At 47.0% G+C, this 23,039-nt stretch overlaps 1 protein-coding gene across 3 annotated transcripts; it reads right to left on the reverse strand.

Moving 5' to 3' along the window:
- Positions 1–132: 132 nt before the first annotated feature.
- KLHL24 (kelch like family member 24) lies at positions 133–22,738 on the reverse strand. 3 transcript variants are annotated; one of them, XM_090146971.1, is made up of 7 exons: positions 22,233–22,738; positions 12,842–13,829; positions 8,794–8,978; positions 8,092–8,210; positions 6,866–7,054; positions 6,276–6,464; positions 133–5,152 (listed from the first exon to the last, which is right to left on the reverse strand). In XM_090146971.1, exons 2-7 carry the CDS (start codon positions 13,759–13,761, stop codon positions 4,952–4,954), a joined length of 1,803 nt encoding a protein of 600 aa, XP_090003097.1. In that variant the 5' UTR covers positions 13,762–13,829; positions 22,233–22,738; the 3' UTR covers positions 133–4,951. The 3 variants fall into 3 exon arrangements, with proteins under 3 accessions (XP_090003097.1, XP_031460873.1, XP_031460874.1); XM_031605013.2 differs by lacking the exon at positions 22,233–22,738 and adding an exon at positions 18,587–18,765; XM_031605014.2 differs by lacking the exon at positions 22,233–22,738 and adding an exon at positions 17,676–17,944.
- Between the last annotated feature and the right edge of the window lie 301 nt (positions 22,739–23,039).

The raw sequence follows: 23,039 nt of genomic DNA on the forward strand, positions 1-23,039 counted from the left end.
CCGCAGCGCCGCCATCACCGCGCGCCGCGTCGCAGGGGGAGGAGCCCGCGCAGGCGGACACGGAGCGGAGACGCCGCGCCTCCAACCCCGCCCTCAGCGCCCTTCCCCCGCAGCCCCAACGCGGCACAGGCAGCCGTTCCAAAGGCAAATGTTTATTAGGTACATCGAACTTTAAAAAAAAAAAAGAAAAAGACTTATGCAAGAAATACGCTTAAATGCAATAGGTAAATATTATTGCAATGGTGCTACGCTACAGAACCGCCTTCCCGCTGTCAGCGCAACCGGGAGAGCCCCGCGCGCTGAGCGCCGAAGCGGGCGGCAGAGGAACAACGCCGCCGTCCCGCGGTTCCACCCGCCACAGCGCTGCCGTGCTGCGGAAGCAGCTTTTGCCTGCGCTCCAAACACAGGCCGTGCTGCGCTTCGTGCTGGTGGCGGCAGCGTTTCTCTCTCAGAAGAACAGCAGCAGCTGGCCCTGAGCGAGGCCAGGAGGAGCGACACGAACTCTTCTCCATGACAGACAAACAGACATGAATTCAAGGCACGGAGATTTTCAAAATTAACGCTTTCTTTGGAACTCAGTACGAAGGAAGCCATAATTACAGTACTGTACTGCATCACTCGTAAGGGTGTCACGGTAAAAGCATCAGGCCGCTCACACATAGGCGGGCACGCAGAGCAGAAAGAAGACCCGTTGCGGTGTGGGCAGTGCGGCGCTCAGGGCCGTGCAGGTGGGGACAGCCAGCAGCACGCACAGGGCATGCGTTCACTGACTGCTTTATTTGCTCTTTCTTGACGGTGGGCCCACATTCAGATGAAAACATTGACGTCACCTCACTGTGATAGAGCCCTAAATGCTCTCAAAGCCGCTTTTGCCATCCTCATTGCTGGCATAAAAGGTTCAGAAAAACAAATCTTTGCCTTTCCTCACCCAAGCATGCACCCTTCCAAGTTAGGGAAGCTGACAAGCACAAAACATTTTTACCAACTGAGTTTCAGGAATTGCAAACTATGGCCGTGCAGAACAGCCTGCATTCAGCAAGGCCAGTGTAAGGCACAGCCCTGCCCTTCCTCCTGCCGTCCCTCAGCCCAGAAGCTTCAATCTGGTCTCTCTGTGGGGCCGAGCTCACAGCTTCACCTACTCATGAGGGGGAGCTCCAAGCGGTGCTTGGAAGGTGCTTGCAGAAGGAAACTGGAGACTGCAACCGTAGCTGCTATCATACCGGAGCTCAACTACTTGAGAAGCTGGAGCAGCCAGTGTGGTCCTGCCCGACTTCCCTGTCAAAGTGAGCACCTCCTGTTCCTGTACCATCGGCCTCTCAGACACTGCAGGGTTACAAATCCTGTTTAAAAAGCTTGAGTCAATTATCAAGGGGATCCATATCAGCATCATTCACATTAAACATATCTGTGCTTCACAGTGGAAATAAGCAGTCTTTAGTGAGAGCTGCACGGGTGCCAATTAAAAAATAAATCAGTACAACTCAGGACTTACGGTGCTATAAATAAGAAAGCACAGAGCTTAATTCACAAAAGGTACCAGGCCCACTCTGGGAAATGAGCTGTCTAATGGTACAAACAGGAGAGAATCCACAAATGATGCCTATATAGGCACAAACAAGAAGGGAGCCTACAGCAAACTGACTGACTACCAGGCCACGCTGTATGCTTGACAGCTGAGGAACAACAGGGCACACAGGCTCGCTACAAGCAGAAAGGCACCAGCTGCACTCACGTTTTCCGCACAGAACCTGCCCAAAGCCAGGATGAAAAAATATTAAGTTTCTTCTGAGTTTACATCACATTGCTAAGAATGGAAGGACGTATCTCATGAACTTGGGAACAGGATGTAGTGGATATCAAAATACAGAAGGAAAATATTTACTCTAATTTCTAAGTGTGGAATACAGAATGGATAATTAATTGTTTAACGGAGGGAGATTTTAGACAGCTCTTAATATTTGCACCTATTTGCACTTTGGGAGACCTGATCCCTGTGCCTGCACAGAGTTAGGCTGACAGCACTGCTTTGCTTTGGAGATGCTAAACCTATTACCATTTATGATGCAAATCTTTCCATTATGGTGGAAGACATTCAAAACTTTCTCCCCTGGCTGAGGGAGGAAAAACGAACAAACAAAAAATCAACCGGCTCAACCACAAACTGCAGTCAGCCAGAGCGCAGAGAGGTTTAAGCTTTGACTCCATCTACACTCAGGTGAAACACATCAGAGAACAGGTGCCTCAGGAAGGCAGCCTCCTAAATAACGTATCCTTCTGCAAACACGGTTCAATCGTTCTCTTCTACCACATTTAAAAATACATTTCTATGAGAGCAGCTCTTAAGTGCAAATTAGACTCAAAAAGCAAGAAGAAAGTGTCTGCTTGCTCTAAGGAAATAACTACATGAATAACTACCATTCTAGCAATGCTCCACACCTAACTGCCTGGCTTTGCATACAGGTTCCCAAGAACTGCAACTAGAAGTTTTCTTCTACATCTACATTTCTGCATTTACTAGTTCATTCAACTCTTGCAGTTTTAAAAATATTAGGTAACAGTACATAATTTGTTAAGAAAATACAATGCAACTCTAAACTGAATTTTCAAAACCATAAAAAGCAGTATTTCACTATTTACAGGGTAGTGCAGTATTGTAAACAGACTAAAGGATACCTATACATAAATGACACTGAATCAAGAATGCTTAGAAACAGTTTAGCATGACAATCAACATCACAAATCTTAATATAAACATGAAGGTTGTCAGAGGAAGGAAGAATATTTTTCAAACTGCATCTCTAATGAAGTGCTCCTATTGTTTTTTTACATTTTCATTTACAACGATGGCACAAGTTATATACAGTGTTAGTATATCGTATCAGTTACTGGGCAATTACCATTGCTATCAGTGGACCTTATTCACAGGTACTAAAATAACCTTTTTGAACAACACTCAGCGAGCAGACACACAAGAAACTTAGAAAAGGATTCCATTTATATCTAAGTTCTGTCTTAGGTTACCAAATGGCTTCCTATTTAGGGCAATGTGAATGTACACGGGGCTCATTTCCTAATTACATCATTGATATGCAGAATTTCGTATTGTATCAATATTCTTTACATATACAAAACAGTGTTTGGTATTCAGCCAGAAACTGAAAAGTGTCCTTTCCTGAGGTTGCAAGTTAATGCATCACAAAGTGCAGCTCCCAGTGCTCTTTAAAAGTCACGACCGCATGGTACTGAAAACGATGACTCCCAATTTGGCACAGCTTCACTGAGGGTCAGAATTTCCATCTCGTGAAGAAACAAAGATGGTGAAGAAAGTCCAGCAGAGCAAACGGCGTTCCAGAGATGGTGCTTGTTTTACCCTCCTGAGTAAGCATGGACACCAGAATGCTGAAGCCAGCTCACCTCTGCACAAACCGTATGCTTTTCTCTGCCCTGGCACTGACCAACTTCCCTACTGGCTGCTGTCAGAATTCCTTTGAAAGGGAGTTCCCAAGTTTTCTGGTGACTAACAGGAAATCAGAAGATAGAAGATCCTACTCATTTTCCAGCTCTCAAGTACTATTTCAGTTTTCACAAACTTGTGCCTCAGCTGTATAGCTGCATAATGGGAATAAGGAGACCAAGTGCAGAAATATAAAGAGGACTTAGAAGAAATACCTTTACTAAGGAAATCCGGGTTGAAATACACGTGCTTTGCTGGCTACAAAATGAGCCAAAACATGTTATGTGGGAGCTACCCTCTCATGGCTACATGGACATCTCCACGGCTATTTTCCTAGTGACATGAAGGACCTTCGGAACTCCTGATCTGTGGCCAAGCAGCTTTTGCACTAGTTGAATTGTGCTGATGTGATTGTCTGAAGACAGACCAATACTCGGTGGGTAACTGAATCATCTCTTCAGATGACGGATCTTGTAGAGCCATCTGTTTGCTGTAGGATACAGACTGAGTCCCACCTCCAGTACCAGGTCATTCATGGCGCCATTGTGAACAGCAGCGGAATCCAGAGTTCGTTCTTCTTTATCCCTTGAGTAATTTAGAGACACTTCACAGCGAGCAGGGAGTGAACCCAGCAACCTTCAGGCTTCATCTATACTATTCAGGAATTTAAAAACCAGGATTCCAAGTTTGTTTCACAGAGCATACCTACGCCCCAGTAGTCACTAGTTTCCATGTTATGTAGCCGTGCACTTCTGGTAGGCATTTAACAACACTACGAATGAGGTCCATAGCGTTAAGGTACACAGTCCTCGCTGCAAGACGTTGCAGTGGCTCACTAAACAACCAAGATGTTGCTGTTCTTCAGAGAAAAACATTTATCTACTATTTGTCCTATGGAGCTTAAATAGTCTCTCTTTTTTTTTTTGTATGTTTTTGCTTTTTCTTTAAATCTCAAACCATGCATGATCTGAAATAAAATCTATTTGGTTAAGCCATGTAATCTGCTTGTGAGAATGAATTGCATATGAATTGTAATCATACAAGTTGGGGTTTTGCTTTTTTTTCTTAATTGAAGGTAATTATCCTGGATAATTCTTTGAGATTTACTTGCCTATGTACTTTTCCAATTAGCAGAATCTGAAACACCTTGTAGATACCCCTACTTAGGACACAGGCACAAGTGCTTGTGAAGGCACTTTCCCTACAAAGCTTCCAAGATTTAATTACTAAACACACATAGGACAACCATCTGATCACTAGTACAGCACAGTCTGGTTACTAGCTAGATTTGTAGACAAGAGACTAGTTTAACTTAAATTAACCCTCCTTGCTTTTTTTTTTTTTTTCTCTCCCCAAAAAGGCACAGGATACAATTTTTTATGACACTTAGATAGGGAAAGGGCACTTTCCCACTTTTGGATTTATATATCAGTCTTGCAGCAGACTACTGGATTCATTCATGCCATCATCTTCTCCTTTTCTTCTTCTCCAAAAAAATTACAGTTTAAAGCCCTTTTCATTATACCTATGAATGGTCACACAGCCGTGATATGATACTGGCCTGGGCATGGCTGCTACTCCTGTGATAATGCCCGTTGCAGGATCATAGCAAAGAATAGTGTCTGTGGCTTCACCGTTTTCTCGTCTTCCACCAAGGATATAGATTTTTCCATTACACACAGACATGCCACAATTCTCCTGTTTCAAAATACACAAAGGAATACGTGATTATTTGAAAAAGAGAAATTTCAATTCACGCACGTCCACCCCAGTAAAAGGACAGCATTGTGGCTACTGTTTGTAAACAGACTGGTCTATACCATTCCCTTCTCAAAGGGCCAATGCAGAAAGCACAGGGTGTGAAGAAAGCAGTGACACAATCCTACAGAAAGGGCTTTTTCAGGTCCAAGCCTTTACTTTGCATAGCTTGCACAAAGGATGCAGTGGAGTACAGCTGAATATTGTACTCAGAGATGACCATTTACAGATATGAGGTCAGGAAAGGCAGGAGGGAAGCAGAGGATTTCAGAAGGACTGCAGTAGGAAGGGGAAAAAAAAAAAAAAAGAAAAGAAACAAGTAGAAGCACTTTGGAGAAATAAACAAGGGAGAAGGAAAAAGCAGGTCATCACTAAGAAAATAGAGAAATGACAACACTCTGCCTTACTTGCAACAAAGAAAGTAAAATAGGGACCAGAACAGAAAGTAGTGAGAAAATAGGGAAGGACTAGAAAAAGTACAAATCTCAGATGAGGGTGTGATTAACAGATATTAAAAAAAAAAAAAAAAAAAACACAGGGAAAAGGATAAAACACAGAAATGCACTTTATTAGTGAGGGGGACACATGCTGTGTTCCACATACTGAAGTGACATGGCTCTCACTGCTCAAGTCAGATACTTTCTGTGCTGTACAATATTCCTATCCACACTTCAAAGCTTTTCAATGCAACAAAAAATGTTGATGATGTCTAGAATCAATTATAAGAAAATTACTGTCTTCAATTTATATAAAAAAATATAACATGGCTTGACAGAGATCAATTTCTAGACACTTGAAATGTTATCCACTCTACTGTTACCCTGTTGTCCAACAGTAACTTCTCTCAAAGACTGGGCTGGCTAACACTGGCTCTCAGCTTAAAACCCATTAGTTTAGTCTCTTCTCTGAGGTTGCCTATTATATAGGTGAAGAAGTAAAGCAAGGATGGAATCAAGAGATGCAATTTTAAGAGATTTAAATAAGCTTCTATTAATTTCCTCCCAAGATATTCATGTCAATCAATACCCTTCAGACGTTTACAGGCCTTGTTGTGTTTAATTACCTGTCTGCTGAACGTGTTCTGTACGTGCATCCAGTAGTCCTCAACTGGATCATAGCAGTATATTGCCTTGGTGAGCCCACCAGCAACATAGATCAGATTGTTTAAAGACACAGCTGTAATGCATCTTTTTGCAATAGGGATAGTTGCACGGAGCAGCCAAGAATTAGTGTCGGGATCATAAGACTGAACCTGAAAACAAACACATGCATTTGAGATTAAAAGCCCACCCGAAATTATAGTGTGGCACACCCACAGTTTGTAATGTGGACAGAGAAGGAAGCAATGCCTGGTGGGCAGTGCCTCACCAAGAAAACTAAGTCCATATAAATACAGGCATGCATATGAACAGTCTTTTTGTATAGCCTATATTCAACACCTTTGTCCAAACAGTTTGGTTTAAGCCTCACACAGCACATTCAACGTCCACGACAGAAACCAAAGTAACAGCATACTAATAAGTTCCTGTTTCCTGCTATGTATTTTTGTAATTTTCCAATCCCATGCTCCATCCAAAGCCAATTAAAACGGATCATTTTCAAAGCAGCATTTCTCTTTACTATGGATACAAGAGATGCGAGCAGTTAAGTGACCTTGTCAGAACACGTGTTGTCATCAGGACCGCCGCCGATCACAAACAGTTTGCCAACACAGCTGGTGACTGCAGGAGAGCTCACAGCTTCTTTGAGGGGAGCCACCTCTGTCCATCGATTGGAAAATGAATCGTAGCACTCCACGCTGCTGAGGCGGTTTTGCCCATCATATCCTCCAACGACATACACCTAGGCAAAATGGTGAGAACGACCATCACTTCCTTACAGTCCTTATTGCATTCCAATATGAAAATAATGCTGCTGCAGAAATGCTGATTTTTTATTTCTGTATTTTTAGATTTTCGCTTGAAGGGATACTTCCATAAAAAAATTATGTATATTATATGGAAGAAGAATGTGGCCTAATAGTTCCAGGAGAGTTTCCATTGAGTCACACACAGAAAGACAACGGAAACAGACATTGAAAACACGCTATAATAAAACAGAAACAGAACTCTGCTATTTGAATGGCACTTACGAAAGAAGGCATTTCTCAGCATTTTGCATTGAAAGGCCACATTCAGCAGGAGCAACTGCAGAAGTGCACCTGAACACACCTGTGCTTCTCTGTTTTACTTTTTTCTACTTGCTTACAGAAGTACATCCTCTCAGTCTGTAAATTCCTCTGTCCTTTCCTGTGGCATCTCTCATACTTAAGAAGCAGATCTTATTATTAATTGTGCCCACCCTGCTTCTTCTGCTTGCTGCATCTCTAAAACTTACTGCAAGGGACCCCACACAGAGCCCTTCCCTAACTTTCATTAATGGAGTCAGCTGATCCCAACTACTAGTTTCACATTAAGGCACAAATAAATCTCCATTTCCTTACAGTAACATAGCAGGTTAATTTCACTATAAAACACTAAATAAAAGAACGGAGAGAAGACAAAGCAGTACTGCTTTTTCTTAAAAACAGCATAAATCATTTATATTTTGAGAGCGAATTCTGATACATCTTTGCCTGCAAAAAAATCCCCCAAAACGTGGAGCTAAGACATTTTGATGACAGCTCACAAAAAAAACTTTGAGGATTTTCAGTTCCATGGACAGTGATTGACTGATCAAGAGCACAATTATTTTAAATATTCCCTTATTTGAATATATGAAATACGATTTAATGGGACATGCAACAAGGTAATACTAAACATGTACGTATGTCTTCTTCACTACTTTCTTACACATATGAAACATCCCAGCTGAAGGAATTATAAATGTACTTCTCTTACTTTACCAAGAAGAACAGCCATTTTATGACGCCATCTGCCTTTATTTAAGGAGGCAACTCTGATCCAAATATTAAGCTGAGAGTTATAAATCCATACATCCCGACTATTGATTCTTCCACCTTTAAAAACAAAGATATGCCAGTCTGAATAAATTAATGCCAGAATGAGAAATGTCAGCTACTGTCATGCCCCTCTACAGGGGCACTGGAATTATACTCTTTACATACTCAACTGAAGTCAGTTTCAGAGGATTTCAAAACATGAAAACATAGATAAGTTGTTTTACTTCTGCAAACCTCTCAGCAACATGCTGTTATCACATCAGATTATTTCTTGAGATCAGAATGCTTAATGGCTTTTGCCCATGCTCTTCAGACTTCCTCATGTGCAACTACCCGGACAAGACACTCAAAACGGGAATCTTAACTGCTGCTGTGCCTTGGGGAACATTGCTGACACGAGCCGCTCCCCTCTCTTTGATCCATGCACCATCTCCTGCTTTTTACATGTTGTTCAAATGACAAAGGTACCACAAACCTGAGGAGACAGATTCTTTGCTTAAACTAACATGTGCTGTACTATATGATCAATCCTTCCTAGAAGGACTAAGTGAGGGGTATCTAAAAAATACTGCAAAGGGCTGGCATAAGTGGATCACCAACTCAGATGCTCAAATTGGAAGGAACTGCAAGGTTTATTCACCTGAAACAAGGATATCATTCCGTAGGGCACACACTGCATACTCAGACTTGGTAAACTCTGGAAGTTTGGCCAGTGATTTCCATTCTCCTGTTACAGGATCGTAGCACTCGGTGTATGGCAGGTTAAAGCCTCCAACTCTTTCACAGCCTCCAACAACAACTATCACCTCAGAATAACCAGTCGACCTAAAAAAGGGAAAACAAAACTCAGATGTCAGAGGTGCTTATCAGTATATGAGGCCAAATAACGACGCCTTCAAAACACTGTTTGGAAAAAAAAAGTCAGAAAATTCAAGCCAAAAAAGAAATCAAGAACTCTGAAAGTAAGCATAAGAGAGTCTGCAAAGCTTTCATATTGTTCCACCCTCATTCTCCTTCTGACCTGACACTTCTGCATTGTATGTACTCTGTGTTCACAGTAGTAGAAAAATCCGCTGTATTTCAATCCACGTTTGAATGCAGAGAATCAACCACCTTCTACAAGCATATCAAATTAGGAATGAGTTTCATCCCTTCTCTCCAATGTATAATTAGGATTTTGAGGAACGTTCCTTTCTTTTCAGGGTTTTTTAAAAAGAATTTTGCACTGATACAGTTATTTGATTACTGCACAGCAGACCTTGAAATAATGTAAGATTTACTTTTAGTAAGCCTTGTTGTTGTTTTTGCTTTAACTTTGATCCTATTCATGAGTAGAGAGATCCCATTCATAACACTGCTGAGTATCCCACTGTCTCAAAACAAAAAAAGCCACCCTGCTTTATGACTGCATTTGAGCTAAAACTCGTACGATCTGCACCCAGATTTCCTAATATTTGAACTCAAGCATAGGGATATTAGCTTATAAATCCTGATGACAATTTCCCTGCTTTGAAGCATCACGAACAAAACCACTTAGCTCTTCTACCTCGTCACCATACCATACATAAAATATACCCTACTATCTTCTACAAACACAAAGGTACTGAAAAGGCACTGTAAGAAGGATTATACAGTGAAGATTTGTATCTGTGGAGGCACTTTACACACCTGAACTAGACAGGAGAACACTCTTTTCTGCTGCTCAGCTTTGAAGTGATGTTGATTCTTGGTTTCTGTGTATTTATTTGAAGTATTCATTTTTAAGAGAAACAGCTCTGAAAGGAATCTCTCAAAAGGTAGGAGAGGAAAACCCTCTGCACCTCTAAGGCAGTACCCACGGAAAGAACAGTTTTCTTGAGAGGAAGTAATCTCACATCCTGCCCAGAGGCAAGCCTAGGTATCAACGAACTGCATGCTGAAAAAGTGTTTGTCCGCAGATTACTTTTTAGATTAGGACCAAGCCCTCTATTTACTGAAAAGCTTACTGTACTGAAGTGTCAACGTTTACTTTCAAATCAGCTGAACAAAAAATCTTGGATTGAAGACGGCTTGTTATGAGAGCTGTGCTCCTTAAAGGGGATATTAGTTTAGTACAACGTTTTAAATCCAAAGAAAAATAAATATCCTATGTAGGTTTAGTGCCTACGTAGCCATACGCTTTCTTCAATTAAGAAATATTTACTCTGCTCCATTTCCTTGAACAAGTCTTGCACTGTAGAGGTTTTAAAGTTAGTTCCAAATGAACTAATGATATCTGCAGATGGAGGTTAGAAGAAGCTGCAGCTCCCACATAGGACGTGAGGCAGGGGCACAGGGGGTCCTCCTGACAGCCCTCAAAGGAAACAGCATGAGCAGAGGAACGGAGGTGAACTGGAAGTTCCAGGGGAGACCCTCCAGTTGTGAAGAGGTGAGAGAATGAACGAAGGGGAATGGGAGACAGCTGACAGCATCACATCATCCAGAGCACTTCTAAAGCAGCTTTCCAAGGGGTCCCGAGCTGCACGCAGCCCTTTGCCCAGGGGACAATGCCAAGCACCACCATGTCAGCTGCACTAAAGAGCCTCCAGTAATTCGAAGAGATTCCATTCAAAACCATCTTAGGTCTAGGAGATTACATGACTCCTGTAAGTATAGCTTCTCCTGGGTACTGACTTGTGCAGTGAACAGCAAGACAGAAATGTCAAGTGAAATCAAAAGTCACCTCTTTTGAGCTGCCCACCTTCTTTGAACACATTTCTATAAGTAGCCAAAAAAGATGTGTCAAAATGTTTGTAACTGGAGCAACTTCCTACCAGTTAAAGAGAATATTCAGTTATCAGACAGCTTTAGAGGAACTGAGTGATAAAAGAATTCATGGGAACTCAAAAATCTAAAGATAATTTGAACCACAGAACAGCAAGAGTCCGGTTGGTAGCTTTTTTTGTTTTGTTTTGTTTTTTGCATATGGAAATTTGCTACTGCTTACTGTGAGCAGTGCTCACAGACCTGCTGTGCAACACAGCCAGCAGGGGACAAGAGAAATCCACCTTAACAAGTCACTGTGTCACTGCAGGTACACAACTGCACAGGACCTCCAGCATCTGTCAGCGGTGTATGGAGGCACACAGCACTGAAACAGCGAGCTGGTCACCCCGTTTTACACTGCGTGCCTCAGGTACCTCCTCACTAGCCTCCAAAAAAAAAGATCAAAAGAAAAAAAAAAACTGTGAAAAAAAGTCCATGCTGTTTTTTTTTTTTTAAAAATGAGTAGACCACACCTTAACTGCATACATGTCCATACAAGGAATCGTACGCCGTTTCCATAAGTTTCAGACAAAACACTTGCTTGGGAGATTCTGATGCTACTGCCTATTTCCTTTTAGAAAGAGTTCATATTAAAAAAGGAATTGGAAGAAGCCAAGAAAGAAAAGATCTCTCCAATATCCTCCGCTCCCCAAACCTTGAAGAAATGCCCAGAAAAGCTGTGATGAAAACATGGGCAAGGGGAGACCTGGTAACTGTTTTAAAACATCACCTCTTTTTGCTATAGGCAACCAAAACAAATAGGCAAACAAATAGGCAGAAACAAATGACAAAGAACTATTCCACAAATGTAATCTAGAAAAGGGGAAATAATTCCTGCTGGGAAGCCAGCCAGCTTTTTCTCTTTTAATGACTTCTCTCACTCCTGCCTACTCAGATTCATGCTGCTGCTTATTAGGCCTAGCAGGAAGAAACATGAGGCAGCCTGAAATCACCTGTATTAGGCAAGGTATGGCATTTACAAACTGGAATGCTACAAAGACACTGCCACAGCTCCCTCAGACCCAACTCGGGGGACTCCTCACCAACCAGCATTCCCAGCTCCTGAACTTCAGCAATCCAAAAGCTCCCAGACCCTCCACGGCACTGCACAGCTTTAAGAAGCCGACAGCGGGGCTGCAAGGAGCTCATAAAGAACATCACCTTCACAGAGCACCTGACTTTAAAACTGCAGTTTAAATCAGCTGGAGGTAATGACAAACCATCGTGTCAACTATGTGTAGAGGTAAGGCTTTTACTGGGAAAATAGTTGGGGTGGGGGGGAAAGATCATAACCACCATCAGCCACTAATTGCGTTCCTCTCGCAAATTCAGTCACCGTTTGTATTTTTGTAGCATATCATTAAGTAGCAGCAATTCCGGAGTATTAAAACGTCATGGAATAAGCATGAAATATTTCAGGAACTGTTTCATAATTCTTTAAAAATGAAAGATTTTTTTTTATAGTTAACAAGCTGTTATTCTGTTGTCTACTGCAATTTTTTAAAGCATTTTACAGCGTAGCAAATAAATCCTCTGTATATGTATCCCCATCCATATTGTTTGCAACACAATGCGCACTTATGTGACTGTTGCAAAAAAGGAAAGGATGTCAGAAAATGGAATTGTTTACATGTTGTAGCACAGCAAGTTGATTCCAAGATGTTGCCACTGCATGAAATAAGACAACATCAAGCAAACCTTAACCTTTGAAAAATATTTCACTTGCAACGTAGAATACCTTCATTTATCTGTAAAAAAACCTTGCCTTATTTCTATTTTCTAGGCACATGTGGGGAAGTACACAGGTATAAATGCAGTGCTCTGGAATGCAAACCAAGGTCAAATGCAAATAACTCTTTTCTAGGAGACTGTAACAAATCATAAAAAATAAACTATCCCCTCACCTGCGTGGCCGAGTCCTGGGAGACATCATCTCATTGCCAAGGATATGGTACCTCCTGGCCTCGTGCAGCAGCTGGTAGCACTCTGGGGAATTCTGTATCAGCTGGTCCACTTCCACAGTCTGAACGAAGTAGTTGGGGTGCAACAGCGGGAGCCTGACGTGTGTCAGCAGCTCGTGTAACACCGGCCTTCGCAGCTCAACTGCCCGGTACACCCAGCGCATGACAGCCTCGAACACCATCTCTTCCTTCGTGATCACCAGTTCATCGCTGCAGATGTAGTCAATAAGCTCATCTTTGCCCAGCTCGAGGAATTCTTCGTGCTGGGACACGTCCTCAAACGTCTGCAGTGCAAAATTCCTGCACTTGGTGAACAGTGTCTTGAGCGAGTGCGTGTCTGCAAAGCGCTGGATGCCCAGGCAGTTGCAAGGGTCCAGCTGTTCTTCCAGGAACTTGGCACAGGCGTCGCGCAGAACGCTGATCTGAAAGAGGCTTGATGTTTCAAAGAGATACTGCACGTTCTCCGTAGTGATTTTCACCTTGCCAGTGTACACGTACTGCAAGAAGCAATCCATAGCTTCAGCTAAAATGCCATTGATCTCCACTAGCATCTCCCTGCTTTCTCGGTGATCGTTGCAAAACATGGCTCTGAAGTAGCTGCTGCAGGCTGAGAGCACCGCGCGGTGGCAGGGAAACTCCCGGCCCTCCACGCAGATGATGACATCCGTGAACAGCCGGCTGTCTCGGAACTCATTGAAGATCTGCAGAATGCTTTCAGCGTGCGATGATCCCGAGGAGAAGTCAAAAAACTCAGGGCCTGACAACGACTTTGGGTCCATTTCAAAAACTTTCCGCTTGGTTGCAGGGGAATCTCGTATCCCACTATCCTCTCTATTCAGTCTGCGTCCCAATATTAGTACCATTGTTACATCAGTTGGCTATAGAGTCATTGAGAAAAGTTGGCCGAGTTTCTTCTCCGCAGTGCTACGGTCTGAAAAATTAAAAACACTTCAGCAGTCAGTCTGATACGTTCTTCGCTTCACCACGATAAACAGCGAGACACCCATGCGGGCACACAGTCAGTACAGCTTCCCACCTTTAGCAGGGCTGGCCCAGTATCTCACAGCAAGTGACCTTGTGCAGGGCAAGGCAGCACCATCTGTTACATGTTAAACACAAACCGTACTCCGTATACTATGTGTATACTATACATAGAACAGGTGTCAGGGCTGACAAATTCTGAACATCCCAGCATTGCTAGCATAGGATTAGAGCTCAGCACAAGTGAAACGGGACCTCAGCTTCAGCAGGTTGCCTTACTGACACAAACCAAGGGCTCTCCTGCACAAAGCTCCAGAGCTTGGGCTCGTCTGGCTTTTGGAGCCTTTGTGTAACACTGTAATTTAACTAACCAAAAGGTTGGGGGAAAAAAAAAAAAATTGCAATATACAAATTGAGTTGAAATAAATCAGTCCTCCACCCGTAGTCGCAAATACCATAACACTTACACTGCCAGTGGTTAACAGCCATCAGTTATCTCAGTGAACAGTCTTGACCACTGTTTTCGCTTTTCCACTCCCCATATCGAGAAATTAGTTTACTAATAACCTAAGCTGGAATTAATAATGAATATAAACAGTTAACGCGCAAAACAGAACATTTGTATAAAGCTACTGAACCTAAAAATCAAGGGAAGTTTACTGAGGAAAGAAATTTTCAGTTCTCCAAAGAACTACAATTACCAGCAAAAACATTGCTTGCTTTTCAGTTTTAAGTACACAGTGCACAACGTCCCTCCCAGTGCAGATTATCAAAGTGCTGCAGTAGCAAAAAATACTCAAATGCTAGTAAACACCAAAACTAAAATTTTTAGGTGAAGAAAACACAACAGACTGTGCAGATCCTGGATATCAGAAACGATGTGGTCAGCGGATCTGGCAGCAATACGGCTCACCAGCACTCCTGAACTTAGAAGTGAACTGGGTGGCTGTACAGCAGAACTCCAGGCCAGCAGAGGGCTGGGCAGAGCAGCCCGAGGCTTCACACAGACACCATTCCACACGCAGGTACTTCCTATGTGCATGTCTAGGATGATACGCCCTGAATCATTTTAAAACTCACGGATTTTTTTTTCCTGCAAATAATTGAGGAGGTGCTTTGGTTTCCCTTGTTCCCAATGTAGAGAGGGAGTAATCATCAGTTCCTAACACAGATTAGATCTCCTGACACGTTAGCATGTTCAGAGCTGCAGTTACCCCATCCAAACCTGCCTGCACCGCTGCTTAATGCAGAACACAACCAGCCACTCTTTCTTACCTTAAGTAAACACAGCACCTTTAAAAGGCACCATCTCCACAAGGACCAGGGAGGTGTGCTATACATCTATCTACTCATTGAGAAAAGATGTTTCTAAGCCTTCCATATAAACTCTTTCACACACATTTACAAGGCGGATTCTCGGTTGGGCTCCTTTATCCTACAGAATAGTTCATTTGGTCCGAATTAAAACGGGCTCAGTTGTCACTGCACTGTCTGAAAAGCACTGCTGCAATGAGCACATCTAGCAAAATCTCTCTGAAGCAACCAGCTAACGAGGCATCATTAAGGCAGCCTGATCTGTAACAGATATTCTGTCCGAGGAATTTATTTCCCAACCATTCTGCCCGGAATGACGCAGCCCACATAAAAACCAAGAACAACAACAGCCTCTGCCACCGCCATCACCACCTCCACGGCCGTGCTGCCAGCACCCAGCTTTGTCTGCAGCCAATTCCATACTACTCAGCACGGGAACGTGGGCAGAAGCGAAGCATTTGCAGCAGGAAAGGGAAACGTAACAAAGAAAATCTAAATATAAACCCCTAAAAGATTGATTCTGGTGGCACGGCTTTAAATCACTGCTTCGTTCAAGTTAATGGAGAGTCTCCAAAACAAAGCAGGTCTTTAGTTAGAACTGGGACACCAGCAGGCTGCATGAGAGGAAACTATGACTGTTAAACAAGAGTTGGGCTTTTTCTTCTGTGAGGAGTTAAAGACTTACAAAGATACTGCATGATGCAATCACCAACAAATGAAAATAAGGCCTCTGGGCTAAGACAGCTCACTGGAGGAAGTGCTGCCTTCCTTATACTTGAAACTAGGAATAGCACCAAATTATTGGTCACCAAATGTATTTTTTTTTTTTTTAAATGCCCTCACGGTTTAAAGAAATGGGAGACTAAAGAAAAATCCACAGAGCAAAACCTACTCCAGGGGATAAATACTGTAACGTCACAAACAAGACAGAACAAAGAAAAAAAATAATTAAACTCCAATGAAGAAATTACTGCTTTGAATATAAGATTTAAATTTCTGTCCAGTCACTTCTGTACATCTGCTGAAGCAAATATTTACATAAGACCATCACCAGTACTTATATGTAGGGAGCTTATGAGCAGAAAGCAGAATGACTTTTTACACAGCCCAATTATGACAGGACAAAGACAAATGGCTTTGAAAAAAAGATGGGAAATTTAAGGTTAGATGTTAAGAATTCATTCCTGATCCAGAGGGCACTGATGTGCTGGCACTGCTGTGCAGAGAAGTTTTGTAGATGTCCCATCCCCAGAGGTGCTCGGGGCCAGGTCAGGTGGTGCCCAAAGCAGCCTGAGCTGGTGGGAGGTGTTCCTGCCCATGGCAGGGGGGTTTAAACTACATGATCTTTAACATCCCTTCCGACCTAAGCCATTCTATAACTCTGCAACACTGTCATTTGTGGAGCTCCATCAGACACACGTATGCTTTTCTTGCACTCCTTGCTCTATATGTCTTAAATGGACAAAATGCACTGGACTGCTTGCCTCAGTAAGGGGCAGCAAGGAAGGACCTTACACAAACCACAGAAACATTCAAACTAACTGCCTCTGACACGGATGCTCCCACACACATCTCCAAGTTCAGCTGGTTCACCAACAGGCAGTTCCTCTGCCTCCCCACATCCAGTGCTGCCTGGAGGCTCAGCTGCACCAGAGGTCCCTCAGAAACATCCCCTAGCTGAAGCCCTAAGGTCCATAGAACCTCTGCCCTGACACCTTGTATCAGTGAGGCTCCTGTACAAACAACTTCACATCGCACTGAACTCCTTGCCCTGCTGCATTACCATAGAATCACACAATGGCCTGGGTTGAAAAGGACCACAGTGACCACGTAGTTCCAACTATGTGCAGGGTGACCAACCAGCAGCCCAGGCTGCCCAGAGCCACATCCAGCCTGGCCCTGAATGCCTCCAGGGATGGGGCATCCACAGCCTCCTTGGGCAACCTGTTCCAGTGCCTCACCAGCCTTGGAACCATTATGCCCCCTTTTACCCCCAGCTCTAACAACTGCAGTTTGCTGGCAGGTTAGGGTTTTCTTTTCTCACAGAGAAAAGTGGCTCCATCAGAGGGGATGGAGAGCAGCAGCAGCTCCGTGCAGCCAGCTAGCAGCAAGGCTCCCAGCAGCAGCAGCACCGTGCTCCCACAGGGTGCAGTCCTGGGGGCTGCTGAGGCCGAGTGCTGCTGCACACGGAGGCAGCTCCCACCCCACGCCTTCACCTCCACGCCGGGTCCCTTGGCACGGCTGGGACACAGCCGCCTGCACAGGCAGGGCCGGGAGGCACGGAGGGATGGCACGCCGCCCAACCACAGAGCAGGGTGGAGGAAGAGGCACAAGCTTTCCTTCCACCAATACCAAACACAGCGTCTTTTCTTCCTTCTTCACGACACAGCAAAATAAAGCTGTTCGTTTTAAGGGAGCGTTTGTGGTTGGTTTAATAGGAGGAGCGTCAGAACGATGGAAGCCGCCTGATAAATAGCAATACCTTGGCAATAAGGATCCAGAGCTGACTGACGAGGCACGGTTAGCGGCACTGCAGAACTCCTTTGTTACAAGTGTCAGCGAGGCCAAGATTCGGCAATAAACAAAGCTGTGACACATAGCGCGCCCGAGCGCCCTCAAAAATCACCCGGCAAAAACAGGAACTGATTCGGACATGAGACTCACGATTAATTGAGGCCCGAAATACCCCAAACCGAGCGGCAGAAATAACAACAAAACCCTTCAGCACGAGCACAGCGTTCGGGCGCGCCCCGCGCGGGGCGAGCTCAGCCCGGCCGGCTGCGGACGGACCGCGCGTAGCGGCGCCGACGCGGGCACGCGGCGCCCGCGGCCGGGGAGCGCGCAGGGAGCGCGGGCACGAACAGGCCCGGAAGCGCGGGCCGCTCCCCGCGCACGCCGCCACCTTCCTGTTTACACGGCCGAGCAGCCGCCCTGCGTCCCCGCGCGGGGCCGTAACTGCAGAGCCCGAGCGCCGCGGGGCCGAGCCGGGCGGGAGGCGGGGACGCGCGCCCCTCGGCCGCCCCCAGCCGCACGCGCGCCGCCGCCACCCCGTCCCGAGGCCGCCGCGCGCACGCGCGCCCTCCAGCTCACCTTCACCCCGCGCCGCACGGCCCCGCCCCCCCGCCCGCAGCCCAATCCGCGCCGCGGGGCTCCAACGCGCCGCCGCCCGGGGGCACGGAGAGGCGCGGGGAGACGCGGGGTTACGAAACGGTGGCGGCGACCCCGGAGCGCTGCGAGTGGCCGGCCGCCCCGCCGCCCGCAGGCGTAGCGGGGGCACGAAGCTCCTCGGCGGCGGAGCTCCACCGCGCGCTTCCCCGCCGCTCCGCGGTCCCGCGTGGTCCCGCCCGCCCCCGGCCCGCCGCGCGCCCTCCCGCCGCTCTCCGCTGTCCTCACCGTCCGGATTTCGGTGCCACCCGCAGCCGAGCAGGTGCCGGGTCGGGCCGGGATCTCCGCGCGCCGCGGTGTCTCCGTCCGCTGCCCGGCTCGGTGCGGAGCTCTCGGGTGCCGCCGGCCGCTGCCAGCGCCGCTCAAAACAAAGGGGCCGGGCGGGCACGTGACGCGCGGCACGTGACGGCGGCGCTGGGAGCTGTAGTTCGGCGCGGCGCTCGGAGCGGCCGCTCCCCGCACGGAGGCGCGCTGTGCCCCGCAGCGCCGCTCAGCCGCCCGGGCCCTCAACGCCCCGCGGCCCGGCCGTCTGCGGGATGCGCGCTATTTCTGCTCTGCCCTTCAGCGAAAGAACTCTCGCAAAGCCGCGGCGCCCGGCGGTGAGGCGAAGGCGGGGACGTGCGGAGCTAAATTAAGCTCATTATCGGGCACCGAGCGAGGCCCTGTGCGACGCCAGGAGCGATGCGGCCAGTCGCTGCTTCCTCGAAGGCTGCGTGCTGCTCCCACCCAGCAGTGCTGCCTGCTGCCGGGACGCTGGGACCGCATCAGCAGCAAAACAGAATCGGCGGACGCTGCCACCCCGCCTCCCCCCCCGTCCAGGTGCACCACCGTAACCAAAGATATAAACAGTAACAAGCTAAAGTTCTTATTACAAAGGCGACATCAGATCTTAAAAGCATATGGCCTAAGGAAAAATGTGGCTCTGAAAAGCACATGGCCTGAAGCAAATGTTTTGCTTAAAATAGACCCTCCTGCCTGGTGTGCCCTTCTGACTGCTGGGACTGGGCCGGCCCTGCCGGGCTCAGCTCAGAAACAGGAGAGATTAAGGGACAGTGGTGGGCAGGGAGGAGCAGGTGCCCCGGGATGGCCCAAGGAGCTGCACGTGGCAAGGGTACCGCGTGTGAAAAGGGCAAATGGAGCGCTTAGAATGAAAATAATAATTAAAAACCTTGGTTGGGCAATCGGTGGCTTCATAACTCGCTCATAATGCGCCTGAGCGCTTCCAGCCCCTAGGGCCGGCACCAGCAGGGATGGAGGGCAGGGGGCTGTGCTGTGTGGGTCACCCACAGGGCTGCTCCAGGCACAGCAGTGTGCCGCAGGGAGGCTGAAGCCAATTATTAAAGATGGCTCATTTCTGTAAAGCTCTGTTAATACTTTCTTAGCAGTGTAAATCGGTTGTTCAGCATTCAGTGTTTTCAGAAGAGGTCAGAGATGTTGCAGTCTCCAGCCGGCCATCGGAAGGCTCTCAGCTAAAATTAGAAGCGCACGCCCAGCAGCATCCCTGTGTTTTTCTGGTGGTGCTGAGTCTGAGCCCCAGCATCGCCAGGCGCTCTCACACACAGCTCAGCAATGCCACCTAAACGGGTCAGCGCATTCCTCCCGCTGAAGGCGTTCACTATTTTAAGAAGCCATGTGCCGGCATGGCCCTGAGAATTTTCCGCTGCTGTGCGAGTGGCTTTGCTCCATACCAGGTATTCAGAAAATTAAGCAAAGCCCAGACAACTCTCAGGTGATTAATGCACACGGAACCAAATGCATGCAAAGACCAAGGAAAATCCATCCACTTTTGGTCAGTATTGGCTGTGAGGGACAGCTGTCTACACGGGCAGCCTGAGGAAGGCTGTGACCTGGGAGCAGGCAGGGCTGAGGGAGCTGTCTGCCCAAGGACAGCGGGCAGCAGCGGGCATCAGAGAGCCCACATGCAGCCTGGGGTTCTATGGGAATGAGGAGTGAAGGCAGACAGGAAAGCTGAAGACTCCTGGCCCACGCCAGCCCTGCTTTACCTCTCCTCCCAGCAGCCACTCACCCCTTCTAAGAGCCTCAAAACAAGGCCCATGGGAACAGTCTTCCCAGGCAGAAAGCAGGTGTCTGCTTTTTCCACCCAGTATCTCCCATCTCCCAGGCCTGGGAGAAGGCTATGGGAGTGGAATCCCGAAGCTGAAAAGAACAAGCATTGCATCACTGCTGTTATAAACACTGAACTATTTCCTTTTTACAGCCATTACAGCACCAAGAGAGCATGAAAACAATGCCTTACCCGCAAGACAGGGACTTGCTGGGGTTTGTCTGAAGATTCTCTTTAGGGAGAAGCAAAGAAACAGAGCTCTTTCTAGCCACACAGGGAAAAACCTGAGGGGCTGTTGTTGCAGAACAGACAGACAGATAGCACCTATAACCACCAACAGAGCACAGGCACGAGGTGGTACCTGCAGCACAGTGCCTGAGCTCACATGGTGGTGCTGCAGTGCCTGCTGGACCACCAGGGCCTGACCACAGCCCTCACACCCCCACCAAGGCCAGCTGTTCTTTTGCACTCATTTCTGCACCACACGCCTTTCCTCGTGCCGTGCTGCTGCAGACACCAGCAGCAGAGCTCCAGCTCTGCCCTCCAGCCACACTTAGCTGCTCTCTTTTAAACCATTTGCCAATACCAGGACCAGTTAATAGGCAGGGCACCTCTACATCTCTGAGTCCTTCAGGCACTTCACAAGTTAAATAAGTCCCTTCTCCAGTCCAGGTAACTGCAAAAAGCTTTGTCTGCCAGTGAAGCAGAAGGTAAGGCAGGCCTCAAGCACACATGATTTTGGAGGCCTGCGTGCCCAGTCTGGGATGGACAGGGGGATGTGGAAACAGCTGCCGTGTGGATGCAGCTGCTACAGAATGGCACGTGAAATCTCCCCCAGATCGACGCCTGCCCGCCTGTCCTTTGTAAACAAGGCTCTGGGCACCTGTTCTGAGGCCAAAAATAGGGCTGCTGCTGGGCCTGAGATACCCCTAAAGGAGACGGCCATGTGCCGCTCCGCCATGGCTCCCACCTGCTCACAGCGCTGTGCCAGCCGAGGCCATGCTGCTGGACTGAGGGCTGTCCCATGGAGACAGGAGGGAAGATGCTATCAGAGTCATCCCAGGAGAACACCTTAATGAAGGTGTGCAGATTCCAGCCAGCAGCTAAATCAACACCTTGTTTTGCCAAGAAAATGTTGTGAAATCTGTGGCTTATGCTTTGATCCCGAGCCTTCCCTACACACCTATTTGTGAGCAGGATCATTAGACAGAAATGACCATAAAACTCAGATCGGTCAGGTGGGGAGCTGCCAATAATAAACATTGCTCGGTCACGTTATGGGGCCAACATGCTGCTGAATCTTGAAGGAAGAGTGGAAGGTGTAAACTACCACTGTGGTCCCATGTGGTACGAATGCCTTCTGAGCCTTCTGGATTTAACACTTTTATGTAGGAGATGCTATTTTGTGTTTTAAAAAGGGGAGGAGAAGTTAAATGAGGAACAGGTCGTTATGGTAGACAGGAAGCAATAAAAAGGCAAATACGTCTCTTTTCTTTAGAGGCTTGTTATATTCATGCTATTTATGTATTTTTTCCTACAACAAACCTAACGTCCATCTTTCCTCTAGCACCGAAGCCCACTGACAAGAATACGAGCTCCTCTGGTTCTGTCTTTCCCTGGGACAGGAATCACAGAATGCACAGAAAAAATGCATAACGAGAATTCTCCATTTTTCTTTTTGATGGGAAAATCACATTTTTCACAAGTAATTATTGATTGGCAGAGACAGACAAACAAACAAACAAACCACCCACAGTAGCATTCCCAAGGCCGAAGCGGTACAGTTAGCAGCCACAAACGCTCCGTTACCTGTTCTCCGCAGCCCCAGGCAGCCGGCTGCCCGTCGCCCTGCCCGCAGCCCCTCGCCCGCTGCCACTCGCTCCTGCTGCTCGCAGCTCTGCCCGGCTCCTCCTCCTGGCCCTGCACCAGCCTGCCCGAGGACCTGTCACTATTTCCAAACCTGAAGCGTTGTTGCTCGCCCAGCCTCGCGCTGCTGTCCCAATGCCCTACATTCCAGACAGCTGCCCTGATGCATCGCACAGCCCCGACCTGACAGCTCTCGAGGAGCTTTTGCAGCAGCCCCACGGCTCCTGGCAGGCCTGCAACACAGCGTGCCGGGCTCTGGGCATGGCAGGGCTGCAGGCCTCGGGCTGCCACTGTGATCCTCAGCCTGCACGGGCTGTCCTGTGAGGTTGGGTTGGCTCAGAAAGGCCCAGCCGTGGTGCTCCGGCCACCACAGTGCGCAGCAGCAGGATGCCCAGCTGCAGGGCAGGGGCTGGGAGCATTCTGCTGCTAGGAACCTGCTGCACTCACAGGCAGAAAGCATAGCTCTGTTATGCCGAGACTGCTCTCACCAGCTTCAAAATCTAGCCACAACCGTGCTCCTAAGTGTATGCCTTCAGATCCATTCTGCAGGCAGCTGAAGCGGGCTTGGATAATTTCCTGCCCTCCCCAGGAAACACTGCAGCTCTTTCAGCACTTCCACTTTTTATTTTTCACATCACTGCACTTCGTGCAGTGTCTTTATTTGCATAAGGCCATGAACAATTCACCTTCACCACTTCTAAATTTAGGTCATTCATAATTCAATTAATTAAAATGCAGTAACAGTTTTTA

The sequence above is a fragment of the Phasianus colchicus genome, chromosome 10 (assembly GCF_987193195.1).
Source record: "Phasianus colchicus chromosome 10, bPhaCol1.hap1.1, whole genome shotgun sequence".
Classification (NCBI taxonomy): domain Eukaryota; kingdom Metazoa; phylum Chordata; class Aves; order Galliformes; family Phasianidae; genus Phasianus; species Phasianus colchicus.

What these genes read in the sequence shown, in the direction of transcription:
- KLHL24 (XM_090146971.1), bottom strand. Translation starts at nt 13,761, where the DNA reads ATGGTACTAATATTGGGACGCAGACTGAATAGAGAGGATAGTGGGATA. An exon ending in TGGCTGTTCTTCTTGGTAAA is followed by an intron (nt 7,055 to 8,091) that starts GTAAGAGAAGTA and finishes CATTTTGCCTAG; the next exon opens with GTGTATGTCGTTGGAGGATA. An exon ending in AGAACACGTTCAGCAGACAG is followed by an intron (nt 5,153 to 6,275) that starts GTAATTAAACAC and finishes ATTTTGAAACAG; the next exon opens with GAGAATTGTGGCATGTCTGT.